We start from the raw sequence: 18,966 nt of genomic DNA on the forward strand, positions 1-18,966 counted from the left end.
GGGGGTACTACTACGTCGTTTCAGGCAAATCAATCGTGGCCTTTCATTTCCCAAATCCAACGGCCCAGATTTAGTCCTTCATTTTACATAAAAGTGTAATAACACTTTACAAATTATAGAGACAACCCTCCATCTTCCTCGTACTCGCTGTCGTCCACCCTGTCACCACCGGCCGTGTCCCCACCACTGTTCCACCACATCTCCGCCGCTCGCCGCCGGCGGCGAAGCCCCAAATCCTCCCAAAATTTTACCACCTACTCCCCTTTTCCTCCTTTTTCCAACCCCCAAGACCATATTCTTCAAATCCTAGCCATTTGTCTCGAATCTTAGATCTAAAGTCCGGCCAAAAACCCTAGTTCGTCCAAACCTCCCCAAATTCACACCCTACAATCCCTGGACCTCCCTCACCCCTAATCCTTAACCAAATCCCTTCAAACCCCGTTGAAACTGGACGAATTTTGAATCTAGGGTTCACACGTTTCTGGCTGTTCTGATTGATTTTTCAAATCGAGTAAACTCAGATTAATATTATAGGTCTATTTCCTATGAAATGGACGTATAATATTAATTTGAAGTTGATTTCGAGAAGTTGTTATGAAGGCCCGAATTCCAGTGAGTTTTCTTCTCTTCCTTTTCTTTAGTTTTTAGTTTGATTCATTGTTTTGTTCAATCGAGAATAGTTTTAATTTCAGTTTGTTTCTACGATTGTTATGAATGTTTAGGCTAATCTTTTTAGGGTTAATTTTAATTTCTTTTGTTTAAAGTTCTGATTCAATTTTGGTTTTTGTTGGTTAAACGCTCAAATGCTAATTGGTCGTTAGTATAATTAGGCTTTCTCTTTGTTCTTTTCATGTGAATTTTAATTTGGTATTTGACCTGATTCAGTAATTAGTTAATTGTTATATGCTTAAAAGAGATTTTCAGCTCAGCAGTATAAAGTTTGAATTCCTTCTAATCTGTTCAAATAAAATTTTAGTTTGTTTTTGTCTGTTTGATTTCAGTTTATGATTTTATTTGTTAGTGGTTAATTCATTGGTAGTGTTATTTGGTATTGATTAGTTCAGAGTTTTAATTAGGTTTAAGGTTTGGATATAGTTAAGTAGTCTAGTTGAATTAAATTTAGTAAGGTTTTAACTAAGGGTAAGGGGTTGGTTTAGTTAACTGAAGTTAGTAATTTTAGGTGGCAAATAAGGGTAGTTTAGGCATAGAAAAGGGATGTTTTTTGGAAGAATAGTAAATTCAAAACTAAGATAAGGGTAGTATAGGTATTGTATAGTTAAAAGAACACCCTAGGGCCTTCTAGAATAGGACTTTAGTGTAGATTTCAGCAAACTTAGGGCAGTAACTTGAGAAACAAGTCAGAAATTGAAGGTTTAATAGGTGAAATCTGAAATTAAAAGGGAGGAAAAATGGGTAAAAACCTCCAGAACTTTCTGCTCCCTTTTCTGCCTATAGAAAGGCATGTTTAGTGCCTTGGATTACAGGTTTAGACTCTGAAAAATTCCAAAAGTTTAGACTCTCTGAAAATTCCCCAAAAGCTCCCAGCTTCTGATTTCCCCCCAAAAATCCATCTCTACAAATATGATTCTAGAATTTGAATTTCAAAAATCAAAGAAGTTCAAAATCTGAAGTCCAGTTCTAGAAACCTTCTTCTAGATCTGAATTTCTGCCCAAAAATCCAAAAACAATGGAAAACTTTCAAAAAATCCCAAAAACAACTGTTACATTGAGAACCTTAGGTTACTTTAGATTTTTAATTGTTGATTTACACCTTCTAGCTCAATATCTGATTGCTGAATTTTTCTGAGTGTTACTGGGCTAAATTCAAGTTGATTTGAAGTGTATTCAAGCTATTTTGAGTGATCTAAAGGTTTAAAATTGGTCCTGGGCAATTGATACTGCTGCTGGGTTTATAATTGAGTCCTCTACTATTGTGTGTTGCTGTTTGAGCCTGTTTGCAAACTCAAATCTGCTGCTGACTCCTTTCTTTTACTTTGCTCAATTCCAGGTACACTTGTTATCCCTGATAGCATGAAGTTTCACTCAATGTACATGAACACTTGTGAAATCCAAATGATGAAGCTTTTCTACCATACGACTCTGTTTTTGTTTTCATTACTAGTTTAATATGTAGCTGTAGTTTCATTACTAGTTTGTATTAATTAGGACTGTTTGGATTTGTTTCAATTAAACTATAAAGCCTTTGGACTGTTGATTCTAAGACTGTACTAATTAGGACTATTGGACTCCTTTTGTAAAGGACTGTGAACTAATTCGGTCTCAATCATGAATCACCTGAAATTTGTGTCTAGTAATGTTAAGTTCGATTTAAATTGGTGCTGCTGTCCATGTTGCCATATGTTACTTTAAAATTGGGAATCAAAAGCAATCAACAATATTGAAATATACTAGCCAGTTAAAGCTGCTGCAGTTAACGTGTAATGGTCTTAAAATGCTCACTTCGGAATTGGTTCATAAGTGCTAGGTGTTACATTGTTGAAAGGTTAAATTGTTGGATTATGATTGATGTGTGGCCTATTTGTTAGTTTAACTTTTAGTCATCAGCAATGTGTTTTAAGTCCTTTCGTTACTCTACTCATGCTTAAATCCCTGTTTAAGTGTTAACAAATGTAAATGGGTTTATAGGTCAATCATTATTAATTGATATCACATTTTGAGTGAAATTGATCATCAAGTCCTCTCTCTTCGTTTCCTTAATAATATCAATGGAGCTTTGGGCTCATGTTGGCTGGATTGAAAGACTGGGCTTAAACGCAGGCCCAGCAGAAATAGTCAGGCCTATGCAATCGATTCAAGGCCTATGCAGTAAAATTTTGGACCTGGGCCCAAGGGCAACATTAGAAGCCCTGCGCTGGGCCAGCTCTCAATGCAACACAGCAACATTTACATGCTTCATGGGCCAAACTTTTAAGGTCCAACATCGGTGGAAGCTGAAACTCTTTAAAAATTATATAAAGGAATATGGAAGTTAATTTACAATATGAATTTGGGTTTTCGAGTTAGGTAGCGGGTTCAAATTAAGAGGGTCCTCCCTTTTGTTTGAATTCGGACTTGAACTCGAGGCCCGAATTTATAAATGTAAATTAATTGGGCCCTTTTAGAGACAAAAAATAAATAGAAAATCGTAGTTTGCTTTAGGATGACCTTTAAAAAATAAAGTGAGATGAGCCTCGCCAAACAAAATGCATAAGTTGCGGGGCCCTCATTAATTGCTTAATTAAAAATACTTAGAATTTGGGGCGTGCTGTTTAGCGAATTCCACGGCCTCGCACAAAGTTGAAAAGACGTTAGTCGCTTTAGGCGCGCTTTTAATAATTCCATCTTCCTAAACTCGGGTGCACATTTATGTGACCCAAATCCAAATCCCAACGAAGTCGAAATGTGTCAAAAATCACGGGTGCATTTATTTGACGTGGTTCGAGATGCGTTTTCACGACGTTGCAATTCTCTTTAAAAAAAATAATAATAATAAGAGCGGTTTTCTTTCAAGTTAAAAGCACATAAGTCAAAAACATGTATTAAAATTAGATTTTAGCCATTATAATAATTTAAGCGACCGTGCTAGAACCACGGGATCCGGGGGTGCCTAACACCTTCCCTCGGGTCAACAGAATTCCTTATTCAGAATTTCTGGTTCGCAGACTCCAATTGGGAAGTCGAAAATTTTCCTCGATTTGGGATTTAAGTTAAACCGGTGACTTGGGACACCAAAAGCCGATCCTATCCCAAGTGGCGACTCTAAAAATAAATAAATAATCCCATTTCGAATAATGTCACTTTAAATAGAAAAACTCCCTTATACATTTATCCTTCGGGGTAGGTGTGTAAAAAGGAGGTGTGACATAAGCTCATTTAATGAATTAGAGAAAATGTTTTATATGTATTCAGTACAAAAACACCTTTTCTCTACTCGGTCCATTCAATATACACTGAATATACTAGCACAAGAAGTTGGAGTAAACCCACTCCCATAATCAAGACAAATTATACAATAATCTTGTGCTACAATCATCAAGATATTTTGTCCGATAATATCTTCGATTGTGAACTTAGTTTATTAATTATGAGAACCAACAATTTAATCTTCTGTGTATGAGCTAAGACTCCATACACTAAATTGTTTACTATATAATCAAAAGGACACACATACTACAAATGATCTATTTAAATTAGTGCTTTATTGAATTGAATAAATTAAATTAATAATTGTTTCATAAAGAACAAAATATACTACTATGTCTAAACCGCATGATTAATAGTATATCCCAACAATGGTGACAATTGAGGTTTGTAGGCAGGTGATTCAAAATTTTACAGTATTTACAGAAGACGGTATAAAAGTATGAATCATATCTCAGAGTCTACAACGCTTATGCCATGGGTAAATCAATCAACCTTTAAGCTATAATGTGGTCCGTGGGTCTTCTTTTAAGTAATACAATTTCATCCTCAATTGCAAACTCACAAATTTAGTGATATAATTAACTACATGACGGAATAAATCAGTGAAATAGAATTTACTCACATAGAATATATGTGGATGCGCAACATTAACCATATGTTTAGATAATATAACCTTCGGCACTCCTTCACCATCATGTATAAATGTTTGTCTTGCAATAATCCTCCACTCCAAAGAACTAAGCCTCTGAAGAGATTGACCGAAAATCGATTTTGTACGATCAACTTTTTAGGTTCGGTATAAGTATAGTTTAAATGGAAAAAAAATCCAACTTTAGGTGATTTACAATTATAATCTTATATTATATAAATATTAAAGGTTATAAAATTCGATCAATATTTCGGGAATATTTTTATCGTTAAACATTTAGTATAAATTATTCGTGCTTTTATAATAATATAGATATAGATAGATACATATATATAGATAGATATATAGATATAGATAAGTAATACCTCATAAGTATAATTGCGGGAATAGTTTGGTGGGGTGCGGAGGGAATTAATGACAGTAGTCGAATAAAACCAACACAGCTTCACATATAACGTCTCCATGAGAGGAAGAAAGCAAATTAGTTATCTTGAATCTTGTTTACAAAGTATGAGAATCAATTGATTTTTGACATTCAAGCTTAACTTGAAATGTGTGAAGAATATAATTAATAGGGAAAGGGAGAACAGAACCAATATATTTGGAATTGTATTTAAACCTCTTTGACGAAAGAAAAAAAAGGATTTTTTAAATAGATATTCAATTTTGGTTACTTTATTTGGATTTCATAAATATAGATATCTTATAATTAAATATAATAATAAAATAACAAAAAATAAATATATAAAAAATAACTACCCATTCAAATTGGGTGGGAGTAGTTTCAAGTTTGAGTTTTTAAATTATTTAAAAAAAAAATTAACCTATTAAAAAAACGAAAAAAATAATGAATTACCAATTCAAATTGGGGAATAGTTTCAAATTGGAGTTTTAAAATTATTTTAAATTAAAAATAAAAATAAATATCTATTTATATATACATATAAAAAACGAAAATAATAAAAATAAAATAAAAAAACTGCCATATATACATATACTAGTTGGGAGTAGCCCGGGCAGTGTCCGGGCCCAATAACCATAGCCAAATCGTAAAGTTTTCGATGATTTAGTGTTTTTGAGTTTCATTATGTCTGTCACTATTTAAAGTTGTAGATGGTTACAAGACTACTATCACAGAAGATAGTTGGAGATACAGAACAACTAAATTGTCATAAGTAATTTGGATAAAGTATATATTAAGCAAGAGAAAAAAATGGGAGCTTTGGCATCATCCTCAAGCCAGTAATTATTATGTCATTACATGTAATTGCATATCCAAACTCAAAATGTCTTCAACCTAAAAGAGTTGGTTGCATATGAGGTAGCGTTAATATATAGTTAAACCCCTCAAAACCTGTCTGTATGGATATATAAATCTTTACTCTAGCTGGAGTCTACTTATATTCTGCAATGTCCCTAAAATTGCATAAACTAATTTTGATCGCTTCCGATAAAACTATGTTAATAAAGAAATGATCTCTTATAGGCGTAATAACTTGTTTTAGCGTTGAATGCATACGCAATTCAGCAACTCCTAAACATAAATGTGACTGAGGAAGAAGTATAGCTAAATCAAGCTCTAGGTAATAGCTACAGGAAATTAAGAGGCCTCTACGCGTTGACTTCACAACTTTCAAAGAGGAACATTTGTATACTGATTACAAACACCATCATCAAGATTTGTGAAAGTTGTCTCACGAAGATCTCTGAGGTCGAGATGTTGTGTTCTTGCACCCGTTTCTCCAAAAACAATATACACCAAATATGCATGAAACCACCGACCTTTTTTTATACAATATAAGTATTGAAATTCATATTAACAATATGTCGTGAGAAAAAATGGCTATTGCAAGAGGGGTATGAGATAAAACCAAAACATGCCTGGTTCTTTCTCTGTAATTTCATGACACTTTTTAGGCATCTATCTTACAACATAACTATTTCGAGTAACATCTATAAGTACTACATATATATATGTGTAAATATTTTGTTCAAAAGAACAATCACATCGGTCCCTGTCTCTATATTTAGTCAGAATGGACTAATGCAAGCAGCATCATCCAGATGAATTAAGTTGCATCAAGTTTCTTTTGCTGCAATATTGTCACAAGGTAACACGAGTAGTAGAGAAGAATAACAATATAGAAATTACTTTCCTTGTTTCATTCTAAGAGGCATATTTTTAATTTTAATTGATTTAAAAAATTTGATGCATATTTTTCTTTAATCATTTCTTATTTCTTTCAAATATATGCAAAATAAATAAGTTACTTACATTTTTTATAGATAAACTTGTTCTCAATTATTGAAGAATAAACTGTTTATAAAATAAATTGTTATACATTACAATGTTTATCATATTATGTTAACTAATTAAAACCAAGTGTAATATAAATATACACCTAATTAATGTAAAATATTGAAACCCTAATATAGGAAAACAATGTCTAGAATATTACTTGAACTTGCTAATCTAGGAAATTATACCTGATTCGAGAGTTTATCGAAAACAGTCTTACCTGCACAAGGTATGAATAACGTTTGCGCACAAACTATCCTCCCCGGACCCCACTTATAAATTTATATTTAGCATGTTATTATTGTTGTTCAACATTAGTAGAAAAAACATCATTTCAAATAATAAAGATTACAAATTTATTAACAACTATTCACAATACGTGACTGTTTGGAAAGTTGTTAAGAAGAAATCTGAAGTTGGGGGAGGGGATGAGGGATTTGTTATTACTCATAATTTTATACCTTTTTGAATCACTTGCTATAGTCTTTTTCATTTTATCTCTACATTCTCTTTAATTTTACTGTTCCTTACACAGATAATTGTATATCTTTTTTATTGATTTTTACTTCTGCCTCTGGTTACTAAGTATTTAAATGTAAATCTAATTTGTAGATACTGAAATACTTACATAAAGCAAGAGTTATGAAATGAAATATTCAAGGCACCTTATCAAGATATGAAAAGATAAGATATTAAATTGAAGAATTTAGCACTTCAGTAAACTTCCACCGTTTCTGAAACTCTCCTCCTGCTTCCTCTCTCCTTTGTTCTTTTCTTCAAAGCTTTGTGGGTTTCCCGTTTTAATCTTTGTTTTCCCGTAGTTGTTCTGCTTTTATGTTCCTCTGTTAAGTACGTTATTTGTTTCTAGTTGAGGGGGAAATAAATCATAATTTGGTCAGGGTCTTATCTTTTACATGCTCATTTCTTCATCTCTGTCATCCATATTTATTTTAAAACATAAACTACACATTTGTAGAACAAATATGAATTCTTCACATCGACACTATAGTAGTTTTACCTTTTTGGTATGGTTTAATCAGAGACTTACTGATTTTGTACTCACCAATAATTATAATTGTAAACACTTATTTGTATTCGTATATTCGTTCGTAAATTTGAAATTTATAACTTGTTATTATCTATATGGAAAGTAGTGTTTTATTTTTTATTGTTTTTTTTCTGGATTTTATTTTCTGTTCCTTAATGGATCAATTTTTACCATCTCTTAAAATAGAAGCTTCAATCGGTGAAAGAAAGAAAGCAAATAGATTTTCTCACGTGTCAATGGACCCCACATGCTTTAGGCAAAAGTTGACTGACTGCTTCCACGTAAGTACCGCTGAATTATCAGGTTTTGTGGGTAAAATCTAACACTTGATCAACAAAGAGGGGCTGAGGATATGGGCCAGGCAAGGATGTTGATGACACAGGCTCCTCACTGTCCCTTCTAATATAAGAGAATATATAATTAAAAAAGAAAAATAAATATATAAAAAATAACTACCCGTTTAAATTTCGTGGGAGTGGTTTCAAGTTTGAGTTTTAAAATTATTTTAAAATAAAAAGCAAAAAAAAAAAATTTACCTATACAAAAAATAAAAAAAAAGAAGTAAAACTACCCATTCAAATTGGGAAGTAGTTTCAAGTTGGAGTTTTAAAATTAAAAACGAAATTAAAAAAATAATGAATTACCATTTCAAATTGGAGTTTTAAAATAATTTTGAAATAAGAAAATGAAAAATCTATTTATATATAATATACATACAAAAAAACAAAAATAAAATAAAAAATCACCATATATATATATATATATATATTAATTTGTTACTTTATTTGGATTAATAAATATAGATATCCTATAATTAAATATGATAAAAACCACAAAAAATAAATATATAAAAAATAACTACCCATTCAAATTGGGTGGGAGTAGTTTCAAGTTTGAGTTTTAAAATTATTTTTTAAAAAAAACGAAATTAAAAAAAATAATGAATTACCAATTCAAATTGGGGAGTAGTTTCAAATTGGAGTTTTAAAAATTATTTCAAAATAAAAAAATGAAAAAAATAATTTACCAATAAAAAAACGAAAAAAGAGAAGAAAAACTACCCATTCAAATCGGAAAGTAGTTTCAAGTTGGAGTTTTAAAATAAAAAAAATTAAAAAAAATAATGAATTACTAATTTAAATTGGGGAGTAGTTTCAAATTGGAGTTTTAAAATTATTTTAAAATAAAAAAATAAAAAATCTATTTATATATATCTATATATCTATATATATATATATATATATATATATATATATATTGTATTATAATATATATAATAGGAGGGTCAAATAAATCTATATCTATATCTATATATATAAAATAGGAGAGGCAATGAAATGTTATAATGACAAGTGTCATAATTTCTATTAACAATATAATTATACTAAATATTGGATAATATATTAATAAAAATTCATAATAAAAAAATTATTTGATGACTATATAAGTCCCTTTAATTTAATGGAGATTTTATTTATTAAAATTTAGACAATATTTATTCTACTTATATAGAATAGGTTAATCAAATAATTGGGATAATTCCAAATGTAACATCAAAAATTAACAAAGTAATAAATATTTTTTTAATATTGGTTAAGCGAAAAAATGGGTTAAAAATACAATAAACCTGGAAAGTGCAAAGTGCAAAATCAATGGAACGCCTGGAAAACCTGGAAAAGTTGAGGAAGGAATTGGCGCGAAGGGGCGATGAACCGTTCTATTTTCAGAAGGACAACTATGCAGATTCGTTTATGGTGATTTGCGAGAAAATACAGGAGCGGATGCAGTATGCTTCTCTCTCTCACTTTCTTCTTCAGAATTGTCCGCTTTAACTTTTCTTAAATCTTTGAACGAATCTATGATACTCTTGATTTTTGTGTTAGTTTTTTTTTTTCTTTCTTTTCTGTTATTTTTGTCTTCTCCTTTGGCTTTTTTGCTCTGTAATTTTCTTAGGTTTTGTCTATTATATGGTTATAATAATGGGATTTTAATTATTCTTGTCACATCACCTTAACGATTATAGACCCATTTGTAAATTTAACTTAAACCACTCCCAGGAAAGAAAACAATGAAAAATTTCACAAATATATAATTGCATATCTTACTCAAAAATTGGTGAGATGATGTCCTCTGTTTTCTTCTTCTAGCGTGTATGAGTTCCAAAATTATAAGGAGATGACTAGTGTGAGGATCTTTATTTGCTAATTCTCAACACTGATTATATATTCCTTCAGGAGTTCTCTTTGGAGAATGACTCTACCACCCTTGGGTGGTGCGAAACCATACAGATTTGACGATTTGAAAGATATGATTGAAAACTTTGACTGGGATATTCTAAAGACTACGTACGGGAGATTTTACGAAGGTGTCATTCGCGATGACAAAGGCGTAAAAGTGCAAGAAGTTACTATCAAGACATGGGATTTCTTTTGTCCAAGACAGAAGTACTATGCTGACCATCCATACACATTTTGTGTATGTTACCATCGTTATATTGGATCCCATTTCTCTTTCTCTACCCTTCTCTCTCTCTATATGAGCATTTGTGGCTAAACTATTTGGAAAATTTGCAGAATGAGCTTGAAATACTGACGAGTGAAGACCCGCATCCCAATTTGATGAAGATAAAGGGGTTCTGCTTCCAGGAAGCACTTGCTGTTGTGTATGATGAAAAACCAACTATGTTTTTGTCGGTGTTGCTTCATTTTGGTATTAGAGCTACTCAAGAAAGCTATAGTTTGTTGCTAAATAAAATTACTACTTCTGTATGCTCTTGATGGGTCATTTGTACCTTTGGCAGACACTGACTTTCGATTGCGTGGTAGAATAAAAGTGGCTACTCAACTTGCAAGCCTCATTGCTTGGTTGCACGAGAAGCAATTTACTGTCCGAGCAATCGATCTTTCTGACATAATGATTGACGAGGTAACAACACCTTATGGACCTCCTTAGTTACTTGTTGATGTTTTACTATTGACAGTTCAATTGGCTTGCAGGACTTGAACATAAAAGTGTTCGACTTTATTTACCTTGCTCCTATAGGGAGGATAATAAAACGGTGTACCCCCTTATTTATCATGTCAACTCAGATTCTCCTGAGTATGCAAGCGGTGCGTCTCTGTGACTTCTTTTTTCTTATTTAGTTCAATGTCTGTACTGCTAGTGAACTTAGCTGTGAGTGATTATGGTCAATGACATATCTGTTTTATTAGCTTATTATCTGAACCAGTAATCACTTGTGGGACTATACTGGGTCGTTGTTGTTGTATCTGAACCAGTAAGCTCCAACTCTGTATGTCATAATCATTTAACAAAAGCAGTTAGTTTGACTTGTGAAAGAAGAGATTTTCTCTCTATTTGCTAATAAGCCGATGTACTGCATGTTAAATTTAGAGCGCTTCAGTGACATTTGTGTTTTTCTTATCGTTAAAAAATGGATCTTATTGATGTACACTGCACAGAGAAGGTGCTGTTGTTAGTACATCAGAAGGCTGCAAAAGCAAAAACTGAAACATCGGAAGTATGTCCACTATCAGGTATATAAGGACTATGAAATCTAGCTAGGTTTCAACTTGATGTACGCAGTTCGTTCTACACTAAAAGGAGTAAAAATGTAGCAGTTGAGCTTGATCTTCAGAGTGCCGTTGTAGTCGCCTTGAAGCACCTGGGAATTCTCTGTGTGTGTATGTTGTGTGTGTTTATTCCACTAAATGTAAGCAAGGACAGTGCTGAGGTGCTTGAGAATATCTATCAGAGGTGTGTTGTCATTGTGCAGTGAAGGAATAGGAGGGGACAGATGGGGTTAATCTCTCTCTCACGTAAGTAGCACCTATTGCATAGAGTGAGAGCTCTCTTATATAGGTTTTCTTTTGTCAATCAAGCACCACGGACCACATGCTAGGAGGAGACGTATTGGATGTCCTTATTTGTTTCGGAGGCCAATTGATTAGTTGAATGTTATTACAGATAAGGAGTTTTAGCAAGATTGTATCAAAAAGATTCCTTTGCTTTGGGCTTTCCTGCAAGATATACCGGCATCATCAGTCAAGCCTTGCAATATGTCCAGAATTTTGAGGAATTCAAATATCGTTCCCACTAATTAGTCATTTAGTTTTGTCTTGAAAATTATGTTAGTTGCACATTGATCAAGCTTCAAATATGTATCTTCTGTAAATTCTTCTTCCCTGCCATTTTTTCTATGATGACATCCATTTAGTGGGCCTCACAGCTTGTGTGAATCACCTCACAACCATTTTTCGTGGTCCTTGCTTTCTGTAACACAACTTCATCTTACAAGGGGCAGGCTTTCTTTACTTTGTTATACCATGCCAAAAGAAATCCTTTCTCAAAATATTATGTCTCTTTTACAGTGGGGGTAGGAAAGGGTGACATGATATACGCGGTAGAGAGTGAAGGACACTGCTGATAAATGCGAGTCTTCCACCAATGGAGAAGTATGGTTAATTCCAACTTACCAGCCTTTTTTTTTTTCCATTTTCCGGTATCCCTTGCCATATGCTCTCCGTTTTGTGTTGCCTTTGCGGACTATGTTGCGCGGACTCTCCAAAATACTGCCGCACCCGTGTCGGATTCTTCAAAAATACACTACTTTTGGAGAATCCGACACGCACCCGGAAACATTCTCGGAGAGTCCGAGCAACATAGTTTGCGGATAGTCAAGACTCATTTGCGTTAGTTTTGTTGGCGCTATCTTCTAGTGTGTAAGTGGGCCTAATATATGTGTAAATCTTTTGTAGTAGCTGAGAATTTCATTGTGGCGCTATTTTCCTTTTTCTCATCATTTACTTCCGACTTATATATTCTATGGTCATTGGTCATGTTTTGGGAAACTGCTTAGTTGTAAGCATCCAGACTTTTACTTTTGGCTCCTGGGTACTTATTCATAGTGTCTTTCAGTTTCATTTGTAAATTTTCCGTGATTCGAGATCTTCCGCTTAGGTTCCTTCTCCAAGCATTCTATCACAATTTTCCGAGACTTTCTGTTCTCCAGAAAACCAAAGGAAGTGTTATTTCATCCTTCAATTTATCCTTTCGCATCTTTAATTTTTAGCTAGGGTGAAATCTGGACTTCCATGTACCACAATTACTCGTAATGTTGATGAAATCCTTTGTTCACATGTTCTTCAATTTGAAGTAGGAGTGATTTCTTTATATTGCAATAATATAGTTGAGTTGTCAGAGGCGACGAATAGGAATCTGTCAATTGTGAAGGTGATATTAAAGATCTCCTTTGGCTCAAGTGAAAGTTGCATCCAAGTAAGAAGGTTTTTTTTTTTTTGTGTGTGTGTGAATGTGCAATTAGTTTCTGGTTCTCTGGAATGTGCCGTTGAGACTTAAAGGGAAGTTCTACAAGGTAGTGGTTAGACCGACTATGTTGTATAGGAAAGAGTGCTGGCCCGTTAAGAACTCCCATGTCCAGCAGATGAAAGTAGCGGAGATAAGGATGTTGAGATGGATGGGTGACATGCGAGGTTAGATAGAATTATGATTGAATTTATTAGGGACAAGGTGAGAGTGGCCCCTATGGAGGAAAACATGCGAGAGGCGAGGCTGAAATGGTTCGGGCATGTTAAAGAGGAGAAACACAGATGCCCCCGTCAGGAGGTGTGAGAGGTTGGCCTTGGGGGGCAAGAGGAAGGGAGTAGGTAGGCCGAAAAAAGTCTTGGGGATAGGTGATCAGGCGGGAAATGGTGCAGCTTGATCTTACTGAGTACATTACCCTTGACAGAGGGTGTGGAGGTTGAGAATTAGGGTAGAAAGTTAGTATGTAGTTGAGCGTTTCCTTTTGTCTTCGTTAGTTCAACAGTATTAGTGTTAGTATGGTATCCCTTTTACCCTTAGCTTGCTATTTCCACATATCTTGTATTGTTAGTACTTGCCATTAGTATCCCTTTAGTTTGATATCATTATATATCTGAGCACTATTCTTACTTGTGATAAGTACTTCTTTCATCTTCCCCTTTGTTATCTTGGATTTTGTTCTTCTAAATATCTTGTATTGTTATTACTTTCTATTGGTGCTTCTTGCATTTCTCTTTAGCCGAGGATCTTCCGGAAACAGCCTCTCTGCCCTTCCAGGGTAGGGGTAAGGTTGCGTACCATCCTGCCCTCCCCAGACCTCAGTTGTGAGAATTCACTGGGATGTTTTTGTTGTTGTTCTCTGGATAATCAGAGAATTCTAGCATCGTTATTGTTACTCTGTTGTTGTTCCTTCTCTCTGCAGCAAACCTTTTGATATTAAAGTCACCACACACGCCACCTGGACCAGCGCATATACCCCTGATTGCGACCATTCGTTTGCTGTCTTCTGTTGTCAGTTTTCATGGATAAGCTTCTGACTGTTTGCTGAGGCGCATGACAACGTACTCACGACAGTGTTTCCCTCTCTTCCTGAAGCATTAGGAGATTGAGAGTGGTTTTCATGACTGGTCCAAGAGGTGATATAAGAGTCCCAGTCAAGAGAGGTCCTACCTATACTAGGGCCACTTATTTCCATTATCTTGGCCATATTAATCTGTGTTCAGGTTTCCGTCAAACTCGCAGGTGGAAACTCTTTGAATCATCAGTGTCTATCTCTATTCAATTGCCTCAGTGATGGGATGTACAAATAACTGTTATTCATTCATGTTGTGGTATCAAGAGTGTTAAAATTACCTTAAATATATGCTAAATCTTGAGTTGAGATCATCTGACCGTTGATGTGATTTTTATGTGTTAAATCGTTCTTTTTTATTGTTTAATAAGTACCTGACTTTACATTACTATGGCTTCTGATCCATGAAGGTGGTGTTCAGCCTTTAAAAGCTGATGTATACATGTTTGGTGTTCTACTTGTGGAGTTGTTTGCCAAAATCAAAAAGATTCCCACTCCACACTACTGCTGGATTCAGGAGCAGCTCCAAGGTGGAAAAAAGTCGATAGTGGATAAATCACTTCTCCAAGATAATGATGATGATGATGAGCTGTTGGCTAATAGCATCACGACTATAGCAGCGAAATGTCTGGAAAGGGATCCAGATGCACGCACAGGTATGAAGAATGTCTCTGTAGAATTGTCCAACTTGTTAGATGGAGCAAGGAGGGAGCGAGGGACTAAGAGGAAAGCGGGGAGTTGAGTTTAAAGTCTAGTTGCACCGTCGAGGTTGCTGTTCGAAGCCTTGTTCGCGGTTGAGTTTATTATTATTAAAGATGATTAGCAGGGGCTTTTCTGTTCTTCTGGTTATTTTGGTGATGCTTGTTGGAAAACTAAGCTGTAAAAAGCCACCTAAAAATGGATTTGGATATATTATGAAGTTATGACGTTCTGGTTTTACATGTCAGTTCATTTCCTGAGTTGTATCTGAATTTTTGTCCCACTCAATCCATTTCTTTGTGTTAAAACCCTACTCTCTGAATCTCAAGCATGTAAAATTCAATATTTTGAGCTAATCGTGGATTCTTGGTTTTCTTGGTGTTGAAGTGGTGTTATACTAAATTGGTAAGACAAGTTTCGATAGTAAAATTCTGCCTGATTGTGTTACTCTTAGTTACAAGTTAAGGAGTTTACGGTAATACATTAAGTTAACAAATATTTTTGTCCTTTTGGTTGACGTCTCAATTTAAGTATGTATTGTGGGCATTAGATTAAAAGAAAAAATGTGTTTCATTTTCAAAATGAATATCGTTTTTAAATCTCTGTTCAAATATCCCTCACCCTAGCTAGCAAAATATTAAAGACTTGGAAAATATTTTTGTTGGCTTAAACTCTCTTGGTTAGTTGCTTAGTTTGGTTAGTTGCTTAGTTTGGTAGACAAAGAAGAACATCTCTGGAGCTGTTTAGTTTAGGAATCTTTTATTAGGCTTCATTTGTATGCACTTGATGGAGGTTCAATCTTAATCATCCAAATCTTAGACACTAAGTGCGTTATGTTTTTAAAGTCTAATCTTAATCATTAAGAGTATTTTTTTTACTTAACAATCACTTAATGGGTCTGAATAGGTCTGTATGATTAAGATCTATAATAAAAACTTAATTTCATTAAGATGCTATCATATACATCCATTACTAGTTGTCGTCACACCATCCTTAACCAGAGTCGCCACCACTACCCCCCCCCCCCCACCCATTATCATCCTCAACCATAACCACACACTCCGCACCACCCTCAACCAGAGCCGCCACCACTACCACTACCCACCACCCCCACCACCATCATCCTCAACCATAACTACACACTCACCTACCTCAACAATCACAACCAATCACCCTATCACCTTCAATACCTTAGCCGACACTGCCCACCATTATAAACTACTACCACCCCACCATCACCTTCATCAAGTACAACCTCAATTACCATCATTACCAACCATTATTAATTATCACCACCCACTATCATCCTCAACTATAATCGTTATCGCTACCAATTACCACTAGCTACTACCCAGAACCATCACCATTAACCAAAATTACCACCAACCACCGCCTCTAGTCGACACTCACAAGCATCTTCGTTAGCCATCACCTCCACCGACTATAATACTAATATATATATATATATATATATATATATATATATATATATATATATGTGTGTGTGTGTGTGTGTGTGTGTGTGTGTGTGTGTGTGTGTGTGTGTGTGTGCGTGTGTGTGTGTGTATTCATATGTTTAAAAACAAACGGTGCTTGTTAGCATAATGGACAAATTGTAGAGTATCTTCATTAATATATTCTCGATATGGTGAATATATGGGATATTATTAGCGATATTCGGCATGTAGTGTAGAATATTGTGTAGCATTAGTTTTTGAATATAGGAGGAATATATTGTAGGATTTACATTTAGTATAGGATATTTTACTTCCTTTCATCTCTTATTTCTCTTGTGTATAAATACCAATATATTGATGTATTTGAATTAATTAATTGAGATAGTCATTCTTCCGTTTCTTTCATACTTTCTCTGTTCTTGACTGTAAGGCCACGTAAAATTTCATAAATGAATTAAGATTTCGTGGTGCTGAGGTAGGCTTACGTTTTTGAGGATTGTAGAAGCCCGCCGCGGTACAAACTTTTTGGGTTGAAGAATACACTAAATTGTTGATGGAAATATTTGGAAAGAGAAGGTGATTCTGCGGTCAAATTTGCGACCACAGAACAGGTTTGTGGGCCGCATATCCATCACGGAGTTGAGCAGAGAGTTGTTGAATTTTGAAGTTTGTTTTGCGCCCATTCTGCGGTCACATATCCATTCTGTGGCAGCATAAGTGGTATGCGGATGGCAGAACGGTCGTAGACCTGACCAGTCTAGCCCAGATTTTTGAGGACCATTTTGCAGTCTAAGTTTGTGGACTGTAGACGTGATCTGCGGTGCATTTTGCGACCGCAGAGTTGAGATCAGATGGTCCATTTTTTATTTTTAAAACCCGACCCAAATCAAGGGAAGGGAAGAATGAGACCATAATTTGGAAGTCGCCCCGATAGAGACCTAGATGGCAACTTAACCGAGTACCAAATAATTGAGAAAGAGAAGACCCACCCCCCCAGAGCCAAAACACAGGCGACGACATTTTCATATGTCTTTGGAGCTTATTTTGGGGCGACCACCTGATGATTTTAGAGAGAAGTAAGAGCATTTTAGAGAGAGAAGTAAGAGCATTTTAGAGAGAGAAGGAGGAAACCTAGCATTCTAATCATTCATTCTTTGCCCAATCATCAAGAATCAAGGAAGCCAATCACAAGATCTTCTTCTATGAGGTAAGGTTCCATACCCGGAATGAAACACCGGAAACAACGGTTTGCAACAAGAAGCAAACTAATAGAAATACTGTAGAGTAAGCTGGACAGAGTCTGAGTCCAATGAGACAAAATAAAGGAAAACAATTAACAACTCAGCAAGAACAACTGCTTTTGCACCAGATCCATTCAGGAATTTCCACGAGGTGCCAAACCTCATAATCACAAATCATGGCTCTCAATTCCTTTAACCCTAATCATTTGGCCTCTTATTCTCACATTACAAATTCATAAATGCACGGTCGACTCACGTGCCAAGAGAGTGACAATATCTAATATTTGCATGGACCGCTCATGTGCCAACAATAATAATGACTCATGACTGCACAGTCAACTCACGTGCCAACAGGATAACTCTCACATAGAAAGCAAGTACACAGGAGTACATGTAAATGGTCAATAACATCATGATTCATCTTCTTAACCGATATGGGTGATTTATTTGCGTGTATGCTTGTGCAAGTGTTCTACTACAATTCAAGTCAACAACTAAGAGTAGAGACAATGAATGGCACATAAGAAACGATCACCACGAAATGTACACAGTATAACTCACACAGGGTAGGCACATCGCTATAAAAATAACAACAATAACAATGCCCCCAGGCAATCACAAGTCATCACAAATCATTTCCCAATATAGCACACCTTGTCTCGCCACGTGCGCTATAATAAGGTAAATGCCGGCCTTGTCTCGTCGCACGTGTATAATAGCATTCCCACCTTGTCTTGCCACATATATATAGCCTGCCTTGTCACGGCGCATGTGCATATGTCAATACTAACAATAGCACGGCAGAAACATGGTACAACACAATAACAATCATAAGGTAGAAAGAGGTAAACAACTTGGGCACTCCCAAGATACCGCCTCGTGGCTCCAAAAGTAAATATGCAACATGGGCGCTCTTGAGGTACCGTCTCATAGTCCCAAATGTAAATATGCAACAGGGGCGCTCTCGAGGTATGATGAGTGGTGATTTTATCACTCATTCTAGTCTCTTTTCTTTAGTTTTTGTAGAAAATGAGGTGATTTATGGTATGCATTGCTAGATTTTCAGGTAAATGATGCCATGGAGAGATTTGAAGTCGATTGAAGTGGAATTGAGCAAAAAGAGTAACAAAAGTACAAAATCCTTCAGTGATTCCACACCGCGGAATATTGTACGCATCTGCGTTATCGCATTTGTGAAGGGCGAGGCCGCATCTGCGAGAATTGGATACCAGGCACTGGGATCGCATCTTCGGTC

At 35.1% G+C, this 18,966-nt stretch overlaps 1 protein-coding gene across 2 annotated transcripts; it reads left to right on the forward strand.

The window, feature by feature from the left end:
* Positions 9,553-15,395, forward strand: LOC109211896 (wall-associated receptor kinase-like 1). Of its 2 annotated transcripts, none has more exons than XM_019375498.1 (6): positions 9,553-9,706; positions 10,155-10,395; positions 10,494-10,629; positions 10,721-10,845; positions 10,917-11,030; positions 14,725-14,828. In XM_019375498.1, the coding sequence occupies exons 1-6, from the start codon at positions 9,573-9,575 to the stop codon at positions 14,740-14,742; spliced, it is 768 nt and encodes a 255-aa protein (XP_019231043.1). In that variant the 5' UTR covers positions 9,553-9,572; the 3' UTR covers positions 14,743-14,828. The 2 variants fall into 2 exon arrangements, with proteins under 2 accessions (XP_019231043.1, XP_019231037.1); XM_019375492.1 differs by having other exon boundaries at positions 9,554-9,706; positions 14,736-15,395.

This window comes from Nicotiana attenuata, chromosome 2, assembly GCF_001879085.1.
Source record: "Nicotiana attenuata strain UT chromosome 2, NIATTr2, whole genome shotgun sequence".
In the NCBI taxonomy this organism is placed as follows: domain Eukaryota; kingdom Viridiplantae; phylum Streptophyta; class Magnoliopsida; order Solanales; family Solanaceae; genus Nicotiana; species Nicotiana attenuata.

Excerpts from the sequence above, each read along its gene's own strand:
- LOC109211896 (XM_019375492.1), top strand. The coding sequence starts at position 9,573 with ATGGAACGCCTGGAAAACCTGGAAAAGTTGAGGAAGGAATTGGCGCGA. Across the intron at positions 9,707-10,154 it reads AAAATACAGGAGCGGATGCA|GAGTTCTCTTTGGAGAATGA; the intron begins GTATGCTTCTCT and ends ATATTCCTTCAG. Across the intron at positions 10,396-10,493 it reads ACCATCCATACACATTTTGT|AATGAGCTTGAAATACTGAC; the intron begins GTATGTTACCAT and ends GAAAATTTGCAG.